This window comes from Amphiura filiformis, chromosome 8, assembly GCF_039555335.1.
Source record: "Amphiura filiformis chromosome 8, Afil_fr2py, whole genome shotgun sequence".
Classification (NCBI taxonomy): Eukaryota; Metazoa; Echinodermata; class Ophiuroidea; order Amphilepidida; family Amphiuridae; genus Amphiura; species Amphiura filiformis.
The window spans coordinates 30,932,616-30,952,404 of record NC_092635.1 but is presented as its reverse complement, the minus strand read 5'-3'; the positions used below and the strand labels follow the sequence as shown (position 1 = coordinate 30,952,404).

At 35.6% G+C, this 19,789-nt stretch overlaps 1 protein-coding gene across 3 annotated transcripts in view; it reads left to right on the top strand.

Moving 5' to 3' along the window:
• Window positions 1–19,789, top strand: part of LOC140158944 (unconventional myosin-Ie-like) — an 81,619-nt gene that overhangs the window by 9,495 nt on the left and 52,335 nt on the right. For all 3 annotated transcript variants that reach the window (XM_072182234.1, XM_072182235.1, XM_072182233.1), the window contains exons 2-6: window positions 10,599–10,718; window positions 12,476–12,565; window positions 14,718–14,812; window positions 15,297–15,474; window positions 17,161–17,323. In XM_072182234.1, coding sequence (XP_072038335.1) covers window positions 10,599–10,718; window positions 12,476–12,565; window positions 14,718–14,812; window positions 15,297–15,474; window positions 17,161–17,323 — 646 coding nt within the window. The remainder of the gene's footprint in view (window positions 1–10,598; window positions 10,719–12,475; window positions 12,566–14,717; window positions 14,813–15,296; window positions 15,475–17,160; window positions 17,324–19,789) is intronic.

The window sequence follows — 19,789 nt, the reverse complement described above, 5'->3', positions numbered from 1 at the left end:
ATGGATCATATAATAAGCTTGTTATTGTGTTCACACATGGATGCACCAGTTTAACTGAATTGCAGCAAAACATGATGAAAAGGAAATGAAGCAAACTGTTATCTTCGCATGAATGTCTAGACTGTGCTATTGTTGTATGTTGTAAAAGTATGGTAATCATGATCTGTATTAAAGTGATATTGTCAAAAAATTTATAAAAAAGTCCAATGTCTAAATTAAAGTTAGAAACACTTCCAATTTGAATGAATGTACATGTATCAGTTATAGGTTAATGGGCAAATGAAAGTGAATCATAAGTTATCTATGCCCGTGCAACGGGGCATAGATATTGTATTTGTTGTGTTTAGTCTTCGACTTCTCCTTCTCCTTCTTCTTCTCACGCTTCCTTTGCACCCCTCTAGCTCAAGAACCAAAGTAGCCTCGGGGCCCAAACTTGGTATAGTGATGGCCCGTGACCCTAAAAATTTCCTGGGGTAGCCATGACCCCAGAGGTCAAAGGTCATGGGCTACAGGGGGCAATATGTGAAGAATTTCAAACAGCTCTAGCTCAGGATCTATAGTGCCCTCAGGGTTCATACTTAGTATAATGATGACTCATGACCCTAAAAGTACCCTATGATACCCACGACCCCAGAGGTCAAAGGTCATAGGCTACAGGGAGCAATATGTGCAAACTTTTAAAACATCTTTAGCTCAAGAACTGTAGCGCCCTCAGGGTTCATACTTAGTACAATGATGGCCCATGACCTTTAGATATTTACTGCAGCAACAACGACCCCAGAGGTCAAATGTCTTGGGCTATAGTGAGTAATAATTATGTGTAAAATTTCAAACAGCTCGGCGTAAAAACTAGAGCGTCCTCAGGGTTCATACTTGAAACAATGATAGCCCATGACCCTAGATGTATTCTGTGGTAGCCGCAACCCCAGAGGTCAAAGTTCAAAGGCTTTAAAAGCAAAGTAGGTACGACCTATTAACGCAATAGGTAATATTTTGTTAGCTACCTGTTTTTCCAATGATAACGGCCCGAATCGTACGTCAAGGAAACTGATCACTTGACAAAAACTGCCTTAAAAGGGAATAGGGGAAGGGGTTAGGTGTGGTCACGGGCATAGATATTCGTGTTTGGGCAAACACAACTGTGGTTTCTAGTTTCCATTCTCGCTATTCGCAATAAGGGCGCCGCCAGCGGTTTGCGATCTAATCGTGATGTATCATGGGAAAAGGTCGACATCCAAGTCCGCGCAATACGAATATTACCATGCTATTACATAGGAACACGTGACAATATTTTTTAGTTTGTCAAAATAAAGGTGTTACACGCGAATCGATACTCAATAATACTTAATAATGTGATTTGAAATGTGCACAATTAATTTTTTCTCTATCGATTTGCGTGTAATACCGTTATATTGACAAACTAAAAATATTGTCACATGTTCCTATGTATAGCATGGTAATATTCAGATATGGCGGACTTGATGTCGACCTTTTCCCATGATACATCACGATTTTCCCATGATACATCACGATTACATCGCAAACTGCTGGCGGCGCCCTTATTGCGAATAGCGAGAATTGCCTGCCCGCATCAAAGTTCATTTTTGTTGTAATTTTCATTATTTTGAATAACATGCCATTTTTCTAAAAAAGTTACAAATTTTTGGAGTATCTGCACCAACTCTACAGTAAAACTCATCTTATCCTCCCTATGATTTTAACAGTTTCAAGTTTACAGAGGTAGTGTATTTGTTGCCTGTCATATTCTTGATTTGCTTCGCTTGGAGAAGAACTTGTGTGGCAAAGTTTGGTAATTGTTGTAAAGACTTATTAAAACAATCCCACATGATTTTCTAACTGCTTTCAGATATAATCAAAACATGTTTTAGTTCAGGCAACTACAATACCTTGGACTGGTGTAATAATATGATGTTTTACCTATAATTAAGAAACAATACAATGGCTAATGAAAAATGACCCTGTCTCTTTTTTAGGTGTCCAATTTGAACCTAATGATCCGATCCCATTTAGTCTTAACCCCAGATGGAAATGCAAACGACCGGCTGCGACAGTAAACCAAAACATATCAACTGGCCACGGTTTAATTCCATTCTGCAAGGGTTAAATTTGTGTTTTTAGTAACAGAGAAGATTCAAAGCATTATTCTTCAGTTGACAGAATGGATATTCATTGTAATATACATTTTGAGCAAAATACATTTTGAAAAATCTGTTACTTTGACAAGTTAAATCTGGTTAAAATGCATATATCATAATATTTTCATGAAAAGTAAGATATTCTATGCTATTGTACTGATACTAGTAACTACTGAAGATCATTATGTAATAGTGATGTGGTCGGCACCGTTTTTTATTGTCGACATGTCGATATAATTCGTATACCGACGTCGACGGTGTGTCGACATAAAAAAAAATTCTAAAAAAAAAAAAAAAATTTTTTTTTTAATTTTCAAAAAAAATTTTTGGCCAGAAAATCAAGTTATAGGCCCAAACTGACTTGTTATTCAAGGTTGAAACCAGAGAAATACTGCTACTCAAAAAAAAAATGCCAATTTTTTTTACAAAGTTGAAAAAGTTGTACATTTGAATTACTTTTGTTTCTATTGAACAGCTAGCAATGCATACTAATTCAATGTGTCCCTGACTGTTCAATAGAAGCAAAGGTAATCAAAATGTACAAGTTCATCCAACTTTGTAAAAAAAAATTGGCATTTTTTTTTTTTTTTTTAGTAGCAGTATTTCTGGTTTCCAACCTTGAATAACAAGTCAGTTTGGGCCTATAACTTGCTTTTCTGGCCAAAAATATTTTTGAAAAAAAAAAAAAAAAAAAAATTTTGTCGACATGATTTTTTGATGTCGACATGTCGGCATACGTGCCGACGTCGACATTATGTCGACATAAGGCATGTCGACCACATCACTATTATGTAAACCACACTTCCTCGCATGTCCAAAAATCATTTCGAAAAATTGAATGCTTGTGCCGGACTTGTGCCTCATGCCGGTAGCCTGTGATTCATATGTGCTCCTATTTATACTAATTTTGTTCACAAACATCTCAGAATTTAGGATTTTCCTTTGTCCAAATTTATTCAAGCATTTCAAGTCCATTAACAGTATGATCTTGGCCCCTTGTGTCCAGTATTAACCCTTATTGTGCTGAATGCCAGAGCAAACCTCATCACTAACTTTTGACATAAATGGTAATCATTATAGTTGTCTATAAAAGTAGATAAGTGCAAAATATTTCTTTCGGGACTGTGGTTCTTCAAATATGCCCATAGAGTCGAAAGAGACTCCTCAATTGTTGGTTATCGACCCTTACTTTTCATGCAGAAAAAAAAGATAATTTGTAAATTGCACCTACAATTTTAACACTAAATGATGATCATGATGGGCCCCTAGTGGTCTAAAACATGTGGTATTCTCATCAAAGACAACCATTTTATATCAAATTTTTACACTAATGATCCGGGCTAATGATGTTATTTTTCTCTTAATTTTTGTTATTTTTTCATTATTTCAGGAGAGCCCCTGATTTCAGAGTAGATTAGTGAGTCATATGACCAACACTTGCTCCAAACCATAAATGCCATACTGTGTGACATCGGCTCGTCTCTTGTCAGCTATTGTGCATGTTTTGGTCTGGAATTACAGCATGTGTTTGATTACACCTAGCAACCAAAAGGTTATAGAATCAATTATTTTCAGGACTATTTTAATTTCACAAAGATCAACAACAAAAAATTGAGGTACAAAATTTAATTGATATAAGTCCCATATGTACCACATTATATACTTTTTGTGTATGTGGGGTGTGATTTTTTAACATCTTTAAATTCTATCAAGATATGTCATGCTTTGAAGAGAATAAAAATTTACATTTTTACAAAGTAGGTCTGGGGTCCCCAACTTTGCGACCATGTTATGGTTACTAAGCAAAGCTTGTCCATAGTGATATGGCCTGAAACAATGAGGAAGTTCAAAAGTAGACACAGACAATGACTACATGATGATACAGAAAGTCATGCGCAATTGCGCATTCATTTATTTTTGTCCTTTTCATTTTACTTTTTTGTATTGATTTAGGCCAAGGAAAATATAAAAAAAAGTTTCATAAAAGCATATAGCCCTAGCTAGGTGCTGGGTCTTTTCAGGCTTTTTGCAATTATTTGGATAAATGTTTGCATAATGGTCAAAAGCAAGGGAAAAGTATGCTAAAAAGTTTTTTTTTTAAATCTGGGTAGCATACATGTAGCTTACTACTGAAAAAAAACCCAATAATACTAGCATAGTTCCATATCCCTCTGATAGCACATAGCTTTTTTTTTTTTCCAAACCTTGTTGGCCTTGGTACTCAGTTGAGCTTTAAAGTCGCAATGTACTTCCTTGTTGTTTTTCAATTTGTTTGTAAATAAAAAGAATGCACATACATTCAAGAAACCCAGGAAGGCGTAAGGGTAGAGTTTTGAAGGTTCCAACAAGTAAAATAGGGTCTAAGGGGCTGTGCAATCGGGGAGGGGGGGGGGTAAATTTCTGAACGGCCCGCCAAAAATCGCTTCCCCCCTCGACCTGCCAAAAAGCTTGCCCCTTCTCAAAGCCGGAAATTTTTAAAAGCTCAAAATATTCAAATACAACTGTATACTGTATTGAATCTGTCATTATTTATTACATCACTTACAAAGCCGGTATGAAATAAATTTAATTTCAAAAGTCCCTGATCTTTCAACGGTTCAAGCATTGCTTTGACAAGCCTATTCTAAGCATTATTTAGTACCAATAATGTATGGCATACTTTATTTGCACAACTCGTGTTGCCGCCAAAAACAACAAGCGTTTGAACACAATTTTTCCTCTACCGCCTAACTAAAAATGTTCTGTCTAAATATTTACAGGCACCAGAACATTAAAATTTGCATAGAATAAAAAACTGATAAGCAATTATTTTAGCATATAATCGAGAAATTTTGAGTAATTAAGAATTAATTTTAAAGACATTATTGTGTATTTTTGCTTTGCCCCAATTTGTGTGATATTGCTCTGAAAGTGCAATGTTTTAATGTACATGTATCTATTTACTACTTTGGTGATTTTCTGTGGTGTAGACAAATATTGCTTTTTTAATATTCATAAATGTCCTTTTCTAAAACCACAAACATGATGTCATTATGCCTTGTAGCTTTTTCTCTTTTCTAATAAATTTTGCATGAAGTGCTTTGATTTCCCGTTTGAAAGCTCTAAAAAGTTTTGGCCGGTAACTTTTCACCAGGGCCTGTAACTTTTCAGAGTTACAGGCCGGACTGGCCTGTAACTTTGTGAGGCATATTTCTAACCCTGCATTAGTGCTCTTGTTATTGGATGTAAGGAAGCTACACAACATTAAGGTATTACCAGTGGTGTGTCCAGGGGGGTGCTTTGGGGGCTGAAGCCCCCTGCACGTTGTTAAAAATCATGTAAAATCAGCTTTTTTGGCGATTTTGGCCATTAAGCCCCCCGCATAACTCTGAAAGCCTCTCTGAGCCCCTGCAGGAACATATCCTGTACACATTGATTACTATTCAACTTTTCATGTCTTGGAAACTATTGATTCAATTTGTGTGCCTTTTTCATCAAAATGTGTTCATAACAAGTGCATCAAAATTGATATAATATTATGTTGTGAAGTCAAAATTGAATGTGGTCAACTTGTGACTCATTTTGCCTAACCACATCTTACTGTCATAATATACATGATATACACATGTAGAGCTACATAATTAATTTTTTTATCATACCATCAAATTTGAGCTAATCAAGATTAATGATGCATAACTTGATCTGTTGATTTATTGGTGGATGATTCACAAGGATTGACTAATATAATTTGCACATGACTTGATTGGTGTCAAAATAGACAAAAAGTAATGAAAAAAACCTCTGACAAAGTTGCCAGAAAAATGTCTGGTTTGCATAAATTACTGGTTAAAAAAACAAGTTAAAGGAGGATTTCATGATCCTAGCATCCTCTTTTTATGACATTTTTCAGTAGATATCCACGAAAAAAGCTTATTCCCAAAATTTCAGTTGATTCCGATTTTGTGTTTGCGAGTTACGCATCATTATGTATATTACACTGCTCCATAGACAATGTGTTGTAATTTCGTTCTGGTATACCAGAACAAAATTCAAATTTCACAATATCTTTGCTAAACGAATTAATCTGCAAGAAATATTTTGTACATAAACATTATGTAGCCAGAGGTTTCCAGTGATATAAAAATCTCAACTTTTTGGAGACAAGTGGGGGATGATGCTGTGGATCACGAAATGCCCTTAAAGTTATCTGATTTTTTTTACCAGATTAAGTTGATCATTTGGCGAGGGCAGCACTATAGTGGGAAATTATTCCTGCTAACTTTACTTAAACGCTGTTAAACAAACAAACAAATAAATAATAAATGTTCCATGGCAATAGTTAAGTGTTTTATGTGGCAAAACATTATTTTCTTGCCTAAGCCTTAGAAAATGTATTTAGGGACTGTTCACAAACACTTGTAAGGGGGGGGGCCCTGATGCAAAAAAAAAAATCATGGAAAATTTTTTCGGGCTCCCCCTTCGAGATGTCACAAATTTCAGGGCCCCCCTTTTTGACATGAAAATTATAGGTCAACCGTCAACCCCATAGAAAAGCATATAAACTCAATTTTCCCAGGAAAATTTATGGTCATTTTTTTCAGGCCCCCCCTTAAGAGGGTAAAAAAATTTAAGGGACCCCCCTTTTGCATCAGCCCTCCCCCCCTAGCAAGTGTTTGTGAACGGTCCCTTAAGCCTACCTGTCTGGAATATTGAAAGCATAATTTATCTAACCATGACATTCAAAATGGAATTATGAAGTTATTATTATCATATAGTATGATTAATAATATGTGTGTCAATATAAATGATTATTACAATGTACACAGTTCAATTTATCAGTAATATTTTTAATGCAGACTTCCTTGTAGTATGTGGTACATGTACATAATGTTTACATTTGTTGTAGATACAATGGTGCGGAGTTTCAAGTCATTTGCACCAAGGAAAACATTGAACAATGGCGATCAGTGGTGGGGGGCATGGGGAAAGTGAATATCAGGGGGCAAAACCAACCAAGTTTTTTTCTCAAAACTGGGGGGTGCAAACTGGGGGAAACAAAAATATTTAGGGGAAAATGGCCCCCTTGCTCCTCCCCTGTAGTGCCGCCACTGACAGCGATTTAGCACCAAATTGAACTATTGAATTGTGCAGCATAATATTGCAAATAAGCCAAATGATAATAAAATTCCTAATAGCATCATAAAATTCTTGTAAAATAATGAACATCGTATCCTTGTTTTGAGTTGACAGAAACTTTAGCCTAAATGTGTGGCTACTTGTAACCCAGTTATGTAGTTGACGTAAGGCCAAAAAAGAAACCAAGTTTGTTTCCTGTAGCGCGCATTTCGTTTTTGACGGCTTATTGTGCGCATTTGAATTTTTTTTTTCACTTACAAAGAAAAAAAAACCCGGACAAATCGCAAAAAAATAATATAAAACATTACTGGAGTAAACATTTACACATTACACAACAAATGAGCATAGTGAAAAACTACTGCAGGTTGAAAGAGGATCATAAATATTATTGAATCTGAAGAAATATGTTTTTTTATGTGTCGGAGAAACCCACTGTAAATTCCCATTCCAATTTGCAGCGAAAAGGGTTTTTTTTCCACTTCAAGACATGAATTAAAATTTAAAAAATGCATTTCGCATTTGACTTTTTGGACCTGCTACAGGAAACAAACATGTTTTTTTTTTTTTTTTTTGAAATATTGGTCTCTTGTACCAGGAGGGATATGAGGCAACTTTAGGTGTGGAGTTTTTTGTGTTGGAAGCAAAACTAAACCCATAGTATAGGAAGCAAAAGCATTGGCTTATCCATTCTAGTAATAATTTTACAATTTTGTTTTGAAGATTAGAGGAATATTTCAATAAATGTAAGGACAAAAGTTGGTAGAAATTTAAAAAAAATGTTATTCTTTCTGTCACACACAAGACTTTGATAATTTTATTTCCAAAATTAACACTTTTGATGGATTTAATGGGTCAGGAGGTTGAGTCCAACAACACCAAAAGGTGGACGGTTGACTTTCCAATAAAATTTCCTTTTCGGAAGTGCAGATATAGCCCTGGCTATACACACGGAATTGCACTGAATTTGGAAATAAATATAAGCACAAAATGAAAACATACAAATAGAGAAGGCAACTGGTATACCTAGAATACAACTCTTATGCCTGATTTTAACTGTATAGGAAAGAAAAAGAGCAAGGTACACCAACTTGATGTGGGGAAACAAGTAAACTACAGACTAGACAGTACGCAGAAGGGGACAAAAATAGAAAAATGTAGGTATTAGAACTACAAGTAGGTAAAGTTCGACAGCCAAAAATGACCAGTTCCCTTAAATCTGTAGAAACAAAATGAATCAGTGGGAATAAAAAAGTACACTAGAGCAAGTGATGAAAATCACTGTGCACATGAACAGATACGATACAATCGGGCCTACAACCAATGTAGGCCCTAAGCAGGCAAAATTTGATGGCCAAAAATGGCCAATTCCAGAGCCCACATACATGTAAGTGTCAGGAAAGCAGTACAAAAGTACACTGCAAGTGATGAAAATCATTGCACGTAGCAGACAAACAAAACTAAACCGACAAAACTTATCTTCTACAGTTTTTGGTTTTTGTACCTGTGCAATGGACTGATAGAAAAGTAGGGCACCAAGTTTGTGATGAATGCAAGAGGAAGTTACTTGATATTTTTAAATCTGTGCAAGGGACTTGAATAGGGAAAACACAGAATATTTGGTCCAGTAACTGCCAGAGGAACTTTGTTTGTTTGTTTTTTGTCATTCAAAACATGCTACTTTTTTCTTTTTCCACTTTTTTTGTGTGTGTTATTTAAAAAGAGCTAAATACTATGCAGGATTTAATACATTATTGCTGTTTTTGGCCCATTTCATTTACTTCAAGAACAAGGGGGAATTAATTAACGAAAATGAATTTTAAAAGCTATGTTCACAGGACACTGTTAAGAGCTTGTTTTCCTGTGACTTGTAGAGCTCTAAAACCCAGCATTTCCTGGAACTGTAGGATCCAATTCAAAATTATTTTCCCCTGCAATGAATCACGTTCTAATACTCCGTTGGTGAGTGACAGGCGATTGGTATTTCACCAATAAGGTATAGCTCGCTTTTCCGAATGCAAGAAAAGGAGTCCTATCTGATTGGCTAGAAACCGATTGCTAGATCGCTCAGTGATTTAAGTACAAACTCAGATGTAGAGATGTATTCAATTCCATTTAAATCAATATTCTATTATTGACGCAGATAAAGAAAGTTGTATAATGTCTCACTACGGTGCATTGTATTATAGACTTGTGATTTAATATTATATAGCCAGTGCTATACAGCACATGGATCTGAGCTGAATGGACTATGCTTGTTCTTTTCATATGATCATAATTCTCAAACAGTTGAATATATCACATTATTATTATTGTACGATTTAAAAACATTTCGGTGAAAATGCAGTAAAATATATGTGTTGAAAGAAAACGATAATCGCAGCTGAGTGTATTGAACTTCCAGTTAGTGTATTGAAAACAAAACCTGAGTTTTACCTGACAACAAATTGAATTTTCTTGTAATGGCAATTTCATATGGGGTAATGACCATGTGCAGATCGTAAAAACGTGTATGAATAGAAACGCTGCGGTATCTCATATCGTTCAATATCCTGAGTCGCTCGGCCTATCTCGAACAAAATCGCCATGCGTAACTGTTGAAGAACGAGTGGATTCGCCGTACTATCACAGCAATTTTTGACACAAAGATATAGGGATGATGCTGTGCCCTACCACCATTTTTACCATGCTGCTGATTGGCTTATTCTAAGCAATCAGTAGGTAGTACTGATGGGTTTAAAGTTCCTCTCATGGTGTACATGCGTATATTTACATTGTAATTGGCAGAAGGCTCTAAATACCTTTTTTTTTTAAATTTGAAATGAGCTTATTTCAGTACAATCTGACATTAGCCTCAAAATGAAACAAGTTTGTTTCCAGTAGGTAGCCTAAAAACAAAAATGCAAAATGCAATTTTGTATCTTTTATTTATATTTGAGTCCAGATTTATGGTAACATTTGCCATCAAATTACAAGTATTGATTGTCAAATTAGTGCAGAGTAGATAAGATGTGAAATTAAACATTTCAGTTAAATTATGGATTGATTTTCATAGATTTCATATTGCTTGTAAAGAAAATGCATGAGAAAATGATTTTTTATTGATTTCTGAAGGAAAAAATGAAGATGAAGTTACTCTCAAAAACCAAATGTGCATGACCTTCTGGAAACATTTTCTCCTTTTTAGCCTTACATTGTTTCCAGAGTATATCTTCCACATAGATTTGTGTGAAAATGTTTAATATGATTGTATTTTCCATACATGATGATATTTGTTTTAAAAAAATCTTATTTACAATGCCTTATCATGATATATTTTTTCTATTTCAGTCGAGTTGGCAGAGTGGTCCTAAGCAGACGGGAGTGGAGGACATGGTCCTCCTCTCCAAGATCCAAGAGAATGCTATCGTTGACAACTTGAAGAAACGCTTTATGGATGACTGGATTTTCGTATCCTTTTTGATAAAACAGTTGGTGTAATTTATAATAAATATTGACCAGCCAATTAATTAGAGGGACTCTTAAGCTAACCAGGCTTCAAAATTATCATATTTTTGTGATCTTGAATCAAAATGACACACCATATCCTCCTGACCAGTCTGTATAGCTGTTCCTAAATAAACACAGCCAAATTAAAAAGTTGCCACTGGTTCTATCCCCATTTAATCAGAGTCTGATGAGTTTATGGCAAAATAATTTATATAATAATTTTCTATACACTTTCCTTCGAAGGTTGATACCAAAAGTTTAATCATCGTGAGCATAGGAACCGTTGTTTGGAAATTCATGCAATTTTTAAAATGACATAGGGAGTTGTATTACGCAGCGGAGCTAGCATGAGTGCCAAGAATTACGTCGCCTGAATAGGCTGGCAGGTTAAATCGATTATAAAGCGTGACTGTTTGTGACTGCAGAAATTTCAATGGGGTATAAGATGTCAGGGTGTGTGTAGCTGTTACCCATGCATGTCAAAATGCAAATCAAATACCTCGCTCTTTTAATTGTGCGCAGACAAATATACAATGATTCCTGTACGGGTTGCTTCAGGCCACATAATAAGCTGATACCATGCATTGGCTTTTGCATGGTCAATTCGTAATTTGTTATTTTTAAAATTGCACAAATTTCCAAACAACGGTTCCTATGCTCACGATGATTAAACTTTTGATATCAAATTTGGTATCAACCTTAGAAGGAAAATGTATAGAAAATTATTATATAAATTATTTTGGCATAAACTCATCAGACTCTGATTAAATGGGGATGGAACTAGTGGCGACTTTTTAATTTGGCTGAGTTTATATCCGATCAATACATCTATTTCCGTGCCATGTTTTAGAACCTCAACATGAGTTGTAAAGGCATGTGACGGCCAGGAGGGTACAAAGCCACAGAAATGTGCTGCAAATATGGGCATCGTTTTCAAGCCTTCGGTATAACAATGGCCCTCTTTTCTAGATTAATTTTGGATAAAAATGGGTAATTTTTCAAATTTTTGAACAACAAAAATATTCTCAAATTCTCAGAGGCACGTCCCTACTCAAACGTTTGGGTACTGACCCATCCTGATGTAAAGGCACACGTTTTCTGCTTTGATTTTGTTGAGGCTTGATGTCCACTAAATCAGCTAGACAACATGAGGCCAAAAAAAAAAGATTGTTTGCTTGTCCTCCACAACTGTTTCAGAATTGGGTCAGTTGGTTGGGATTTTTTAAAGGTCATAGCAAAAACATGACTATATACCTTTAATTAGCTTACTAAATAGCCCAAATAGTGTGAGTTTAGATATTTCTCTACTGAATACCACTTCATTCATGTTTTTAAAACAGTTTAGAAGTGTGTAGAAACTATAAAAAAAAAACTTTTCAGGATGTCAAAAACGTTGAAAGAAAAAAAAAAAAAAAAAACTTTCTGGAATTTCCAAAAATTAGGGTCAGTATTCATTTGTACAGTAAAACAAAAAAAAACACCCTTTTTCCAGATTTTCCAGATCAGGGTCGGTCGGTGGAGGACAAGCTTGTCATGTCAAGCAAACAATCTTCTTTCTTTTTTTCTTCCGAAACAATAACCAGCAAAAATATACTTTATTTTTCCTTCCAATTTACAACTATCAGAAATCCATTTATTTTGTTTTTATCATTGTTGTGATTTATTTTATTATTGATTTAAATTACCAATGGACAATATTTTCCTTAACTGTTATTCAGACCTATATTGGTCCAGTCTTAATATCTGTGAATCCTTTTAAACAGATGCCATACTTCACAGAAAAAGAACTAGATATGTACCAAGGAGCTGTAAGTAGCCAATTATTTGTCTGTCTGTTTACAAGTTTTTTAGCAGTCAAGTTAGCTCAATCGATAAGGCGTTCGGTTGTAAGTACGCTCTTGTGTACAAATTGAGAGGACAAGGAACTTACTGCTTATTGTCTCGTTGTAACCCGTACGAAACTTGGGGAGCTGATCCTGGAGAAAATCTCAAAATTTGATTTTACTTAACTTCTGTGAGGAAGGCATACAGACTATACAATAGTTTTGTAACACCATTCACCCCCACAGGATTCACACCCTCCACATTCTGCATTCAGTCCGGGCATTCAATTGAGCTTGGTGCATGACCTTTGAATTGTGCTATGAAATACAAATGAAATAAATACAGGTGTATCAATCCTTTTTCTGGCAATCTGAAACAGACTTTTGTCTTCCCTTCATGATAACTTAACCCAAACACATGGGCACTTTCTTTTCATTCATTCATTCATTCAAAACTTCATTAAAAACGTTTTTCATTCATTCAAAACTTCATTCATTCATAAATTCATTCAAAATTCAAAGTATTGCTCGCCCAAGAGGTCCAGATAACAAAAACAATACGTTCAAGAAAATTCTTAGAATTACAAATTGAAGTACAAACTGATAAAATAAACAAGATAAAATGAAAAATACAGATAAAAATGATTAAATACATTTGTAAGAGATTATAGAAATAAATACATGTAGAATTGTAGATAAATTGGATATGCATATGCTACATCATGAAAAGGCTATTCCATTTTGTGCAATGAATGCGAGGTCATTTCTGTATGTTTACCCAGTTGATCTTTATTAGGACAAATACTTGAATCCACACAAAATCAACAGACCAGACCCATATACATGATATATAATGCTTGAGCCAAGCTAAGACGGCCTTAATATGAAAATAACAAGCCTGCCTTTCATTCATTTCAGAAAAGAAATCAAAAATGTATACACATTTTAGAAGGAAGGTAGACTATTCCCAACAATCAAATGACGACAATTTTGCTGGCAGCTTTTTTGTTAGGAAACAAACCAAAAGATTGTTGAAGTCCTACGCAGAGCCGTAGCCAGGGGGGTGCATCGAAAGTATACAAAAAGTCCAAAAATTTGAAGAATTTGTTGTGAGCGTAGCGAGCCAAAAAATTGGGTTTTTGAAGCCAAATTTGGGGAAGAAAGTCCACTTTTCACCAAATTGCACCCCCCCCCCCCCCCCGGGAAAAAAGTCCACTTTTTCAAAATCAACCCCCCACAAAAAATCCTGGCTACGGGCCGGTCCTACTGAATGAAATAAGTTTCATTGGGGAGGGATCGAGGATTAGAAATGTTGATTAAGCTTCTCCTGTGCTCTTAAAAAACATCAATGTTATTTTTACTCCCTTCTGGTTTCTTTACACACAGAGGGAGAGGGTTTCATTTAATAGAGCCTCGTCAATCTTTTGGTTTCACTCATTTGTTTCCTTAACAGATAAGGTATCAGATATTCTTAAATCTTATGCTCGTAAAGTAGCCAGAAGTTAGACTATATTATTTTTTGAGAATCAGTTCGTACATCTTTGGGCACTGGCGTACACACATCAGCGTTTAAAGATGCCGCATAGATGTGTGTGCAAATTAAATAGCTGCCTCATCCCATTAAAAATAAACCTTTTCAAATCAAAAGTTTTCCAAAGATAGTATTTTTATGTCGACCCAGTTTATAATTCTTGGTCGATCGTCACGCAGCTGTTGGGCGCAGCACTTACGCTAGTTGCCGTGGTTGTGCTTTGCGCAGTATGTGTCACTACTGAGGGTTAAAGTTTATTCTGCTTATATAAGGCGAAAAACACCGTGTATTGATATAGAATGGCGTGCACACGGTTGGCGCAGTGCTTATGCTAGTTGTGCATTGCGTAATGCGTGACTGGTGCACACTTATGTAAATTTATGTGAGCCTGAGTTGCGACTTTATTAACGTGCTCAGTAACAAAGCAGAATAATTTTTGCCTTTATTATAAAAGCCGAACAAACTTTAATGTGAATCCCTGGAAACATGTTATGATGCGTACGTATCTGGTGCATGTGATCTGGTTCTCAGAAGGTTTCCGATGTTGATTTGAAAAGGTCTTTATTGTTATAATAGATATTTTTGTTTCTCTGTGTTTTCTTATAGGCTTCATATGAGAATCCACCTCATATATATGCCCTGACAGACAACATGTTCAGAAACATGCTTATAGAATACGAAAACCAGTGTGTCATTATAAGGTAGGTGCAAACATTATTATGAAACATGTGTATCCTTTGGTAGGAGTATCAAAATCACACTCTTTCCTTACAACAAGTGGGTAAAAAGAGGATGAAATGATCAAAATTGCTTTCTGTCCTGGAAGGTAGCCTCGGCTTGAGGCGTCGGGGCTCTGGGCTGGGATAAGTTGTTTTTCTCAACTTTTCTTCCATTTTTTTTTGCTTCTCAATATATTTTTAATCAGACATCTTCTTGTCCCATCCATCCACTTCTCAAGGGCAGCAAGTAAGAGAATTTGTAATTGTTGAGAGTAACATAAATATAAATTAAAATTAGGATCTAAGAATGTATGAATTTATAATAACCCATAACTTGAGGATTAGGGTTGGATGTTAGGCTGGAAGTGAGCAGAATGCATTTGTTATGACCGAGTGATTATTGTCATCAAATTTTGTCAATTGGTTTTATATTCCTATAAATATTCTTGTTATTTTCTTCCATCAGTGGTGAGAGCGGTGCAGGTAAGACAGTAGCAGCCAAGTACATCATGGGTTACCTAGCCAAAGTATCCGGTGGAGGAGCCAAAGTACAACACGTTAAAGATATTATCATACAGTCTAATCCGCTACTAGAAGCTTTTGGTAATGCCAAGACAGTACGCAACAACAACTCCAGTAGATTTGTAAGTATCAACTCTCTCTCTCTCTCTCTCTCTCTCTCTCTCTCTCTGTCAGGTGGCGCCGTGTAGCGCTGCTGTGGTCTTCACAAGAGTACGCCATCTCACTCGAGCTGATGCCAAGTGTGTTGCACCTTGTATTCCTTTGTTAGAAACCAGCTTCACGTCATTAGTCCAAGATGTTGGTGAACGTCCCCTTCCTCGTACCTTTGGACATAGGTGTGGTGCAATGTGTACCCACGGGGTGGTGAATTATAGGGGCCAAAGATTTTTGGTAGGCTAAAAGGGGGATCAAAGATTTTTTGGCAGGATAAAGTGGGGAGGGGCAAAGATTTATTGGCATGTTGAAAGGTGGAGGCAAAGATTTATTGACAAGTGGAAAAGGGTGGGGGCCAAGCAATTTTTGTCTGACCATTTTGAGAATTCACCACTGTGGGTACACATAATTATTGCACAGCCCTTTACATAAGCAGACTTTAACAATGACTATACAGTGTAAAAATGAGATAAGACCATTGGATGTTAAAATAGCCGGCAAGTTCTGCAGCAACTGACAGGCCCCATGCTTTTGTACTTAAAAGGCCCTGACTTTGGTTGCCAGTACTATTGTATCGCAGCTTTGGTCTTATCCAGTATAGTTTCATCCAAGGAATGCTATGTTTTTAGGGGCATCTTCATTTAATATAGTCAAGGTGTCTGACATTGCAAGTTTGAACCCCTAAGCACGGATCTGCAATCTTGCTACCAAAACGGGGTTCTCCCTGCAAACGAATGCAAAATATCCATTTTTGTTTTTCTAGCAACGCACCTGAAGGGTTTTGCAAAGCATATATGCAGTAACACACAGCATGCGCTTTGCAGGTAGAACCTATTTTGAGATGACTGTGCGATTGGCGAATAGTGTGACCTTAGTCAAATGTGACCTAGAAAATGTGCTAGCATGAAATTTTCCAGGACAAAGAACTTACACAGCTGAAAGATTTATTGTTTTAGTGACTTCTTTGATGCCACATAGTTGTCAACGACAACCTGTAAAGTGTGCAGATGCCTAGCATGTTTCGCAAGGTGTGGTATAAATCACCACATTTAAAAATAATAATATACTAGCGGGATACCCGCGCTTCGTTCACTATAACAGGAAGAATTACTGAACAGGTAGAATCATTGAAAAGGTACATTTTATCTTACTATTTCCTGATTAGTTTCTTACATCTTAAATTTTTCTTACATTTCCTTATTAGTTTCTTTCCTTCATTGTTTCGTGCCCGTTTCATTTAGGTCCATGTACCTTTGTGTCCTTTATTTTCTATTTATTTTTCCTTCTTTCTATATTATCATGTCCACTGGTCTCTGGCTCGCAAGTAGCGTGGCTCTCGCGCCGTTCTGTAGCGCATTGGCGTAGTCGCATTACGCATGCTTGGCGCTGACGCGCTGCCTACCAGCTGCAGTTTTTCATAACAAAAACCCCATTTTTACCCATATTTTCACTGTTTTTGCAGCCAATTCTTGACCGATTTCAACCAAATAAAGTCCAGGCAATTTCCCGTATATTCCTCGATCTCCTGTATGAATTTGGCGACATTTGGATCGAAACTGACGGAGCCTTTTACATAAACCACACACATACACACATACATACATACAACATTAGCCTATTTATAGTAAGATACCATTGTGTTCCTTACTCTCCAGGGCAAATATGTAGAGATCCAGTTCAGCAGGGCCGGTGTACCAGATGGTGGGAAAATCTCTAATTTCTTACTGGAGAAATCCAGAGTAGTTAGTCAGAACCAAAATGAGAGGAACTTCCATATATTCTACCAACTCCTAGAAGGAGCAGATTCACAAATGAGAGGTAAGACTTGCGTAAGGTCATGGGTCAAAAGTGTTGCGTCACATCTTAATTTGTCAGCCCCCATGCACCAAATTGAGTTCAGAAGGCCATATCTTTAAAGCTATACCCGCATGACAGGGAAAAGTATGCATTTTTAGACAGTTTGTGGCCAAAATTGTGTTATAATTGAAGACTGAATTAAAAAGACTAGTTTGCGTATGACGTCCTGTCCACCAGATCAAAAATGCTGTACTGTGCAAGTCACCAACCAATCCTATCACGCCTTTGCCCTGATATCAGATGCACACTAGTCTTTTTAATTCGGTCTTCAATTATAATATTGATGTGGGGAGAATCTACAAGGAAATATCAACACAAGACCAAAAATATTTGGTGAATTTTACTTGAAAGAACTAATATTCAAGCATGGTTACTCCTACTCTAATTGCATTTTTGAAGAGCTGATATCAAGCTTTCCAATGATATATATAACTTTCCAATATTCAGATTTGATAACCCCTGAATAGAGCTTTAAATTGATATCAAAGCCATTTTAATGCACATCACAATGTACAAAATCATTTTGGGAATTTTGGGAATTTGAATATCAAACCAACCAAAAATCTATGACACCTCCACCCTTTCAGGGGGTTCTCCATAAGACAAATTATCATAAAACAAAGCATAAATCATAATGTCAGTACCACATGGTCCTATTCATGAGTACATAATGTTGGCACCAATAATAGAAATACTTTGTATAAAATCATAATAGGAAAGAGTTGAACATGAATTGTCTGGTCAATAAATGTATCATCTCCGTTTAATGTTCAAAATGAGTTTCCTGAAGTGCTTGGGCAAATGTCCAATATGGTGTACTACAAATATATAGTTGAATAGGTGTTAAAAGAGTTATGAAGTTAGTTGGTGGAATACACTAGGATCCACAGTATGCTCATCTATCATGGCACAGTTCTTTAACCCCCAATACATTTGTACATTCATTTAATGACCGTTGAAAATTTGAGTACAAAAACTCATACTCTGCAACTTGAGGTCAAATTTTGCACTGTGATTGTTTAATAAGGTCATTGGTTCTCCATAAGACAAATTATCATAAAACAAAGCATAAATCATAATGTCAGTACCACATGGTCCTATTCATGAGTACATAATGTTGGCACCAATAATAGAAATACTTTGTATAAAATCATAATAGGAAAGAGTTGAACATGAATTGTCTGGTCAATAAATGTATCATCTCCGTTTAATGTTCAAAATGAGTTTCCTGAAGTGCTTGGGCAAATGTCCAATATGGTGTACTACAAATATATAGTTGAATAGGTGTTAAAAGAGTTATGAAGTTAGTTGGTGGAATACACTAGGATCCACAGTATGCTCATCTATCATGGCACAGTTCTTTAACCCCAATACATTTGTACATTCATTTAATGACCGTTGAAAATTTGAGTACAAAAACTCATACTCTGCAACTTGAGGTCAAATTTTGCACTGTGATTGTTTAATAAGGTCATTGAACTATGCCACTGGAATGAGGACATTGTGGTCCATAGTGATATAAGATATAATCTTTAATGTGAAAATATTAGTATGATTTAAGCAGAGATGCCAATCTTCCGATTTTTTGTATTTTTCCAAAAAAAATCAGATTTTCTAAAAAAAAAAAAAAAAATTTTTTTTTTTTTTTTTTCAACAAATATTTTGGCCAAAAAAAGCAAGTTATAGGCCCTAAATTACTTGTTATTCAAGGTTGGAAACCATAGAAATACTGCTACTTCAAAAATAAAAAATTGCCAATTTTATTTTACAAAGTTGGATAAAGTTGTACATTTTGATTACTTAAGCTTCTATGGAACAGTCAGGAACACATTGAATTAGTATACATTGCTAGCTGTTCAGTAGAAGTAAAGTAATTAAAATGTACAACTTTATCCAACTTTGTAAACATAAATTGGCAATTTTTTTTTAAGTAGCAGTATTTCTATGGTTTCTAACATTAAATAACAAGTAATTTAGGCATATAACTTTTTGGCCAAAAATTTTTTGAAAATTTAACAAAAAAAATAGGGGGGTCAAAATTTGATGAATCATCGTTTTTATATTGCGCATTATATATATCCATTTCAGCTATGAAGGCCATGTTATTAGGCCAAAAAAATACTTTGGAGAATGTCTCTCATGTACAAAAGTATAAGAAACTGAACATTTAAAACCACTTTTTTGGGATGAAGGAAGCATTTTTTCACAAAAGTCTAAAACAGGTTTTTATGTTAAAAATGGCCTTTTGGGGTGCTAATTCTGCTAAAATTGCCTGGGCTTAGGTACCTAATTTGCATATTTTATGGTATAATTTTGAGAAAACAAGCCTTGAAGAATATTACATGTTTAATAGATAGTCTTCAAGACTGCTATCTAGGCTTGTTTTCTCAAAATAACCATATTTTTTAATCCATTTGAATGTAATTT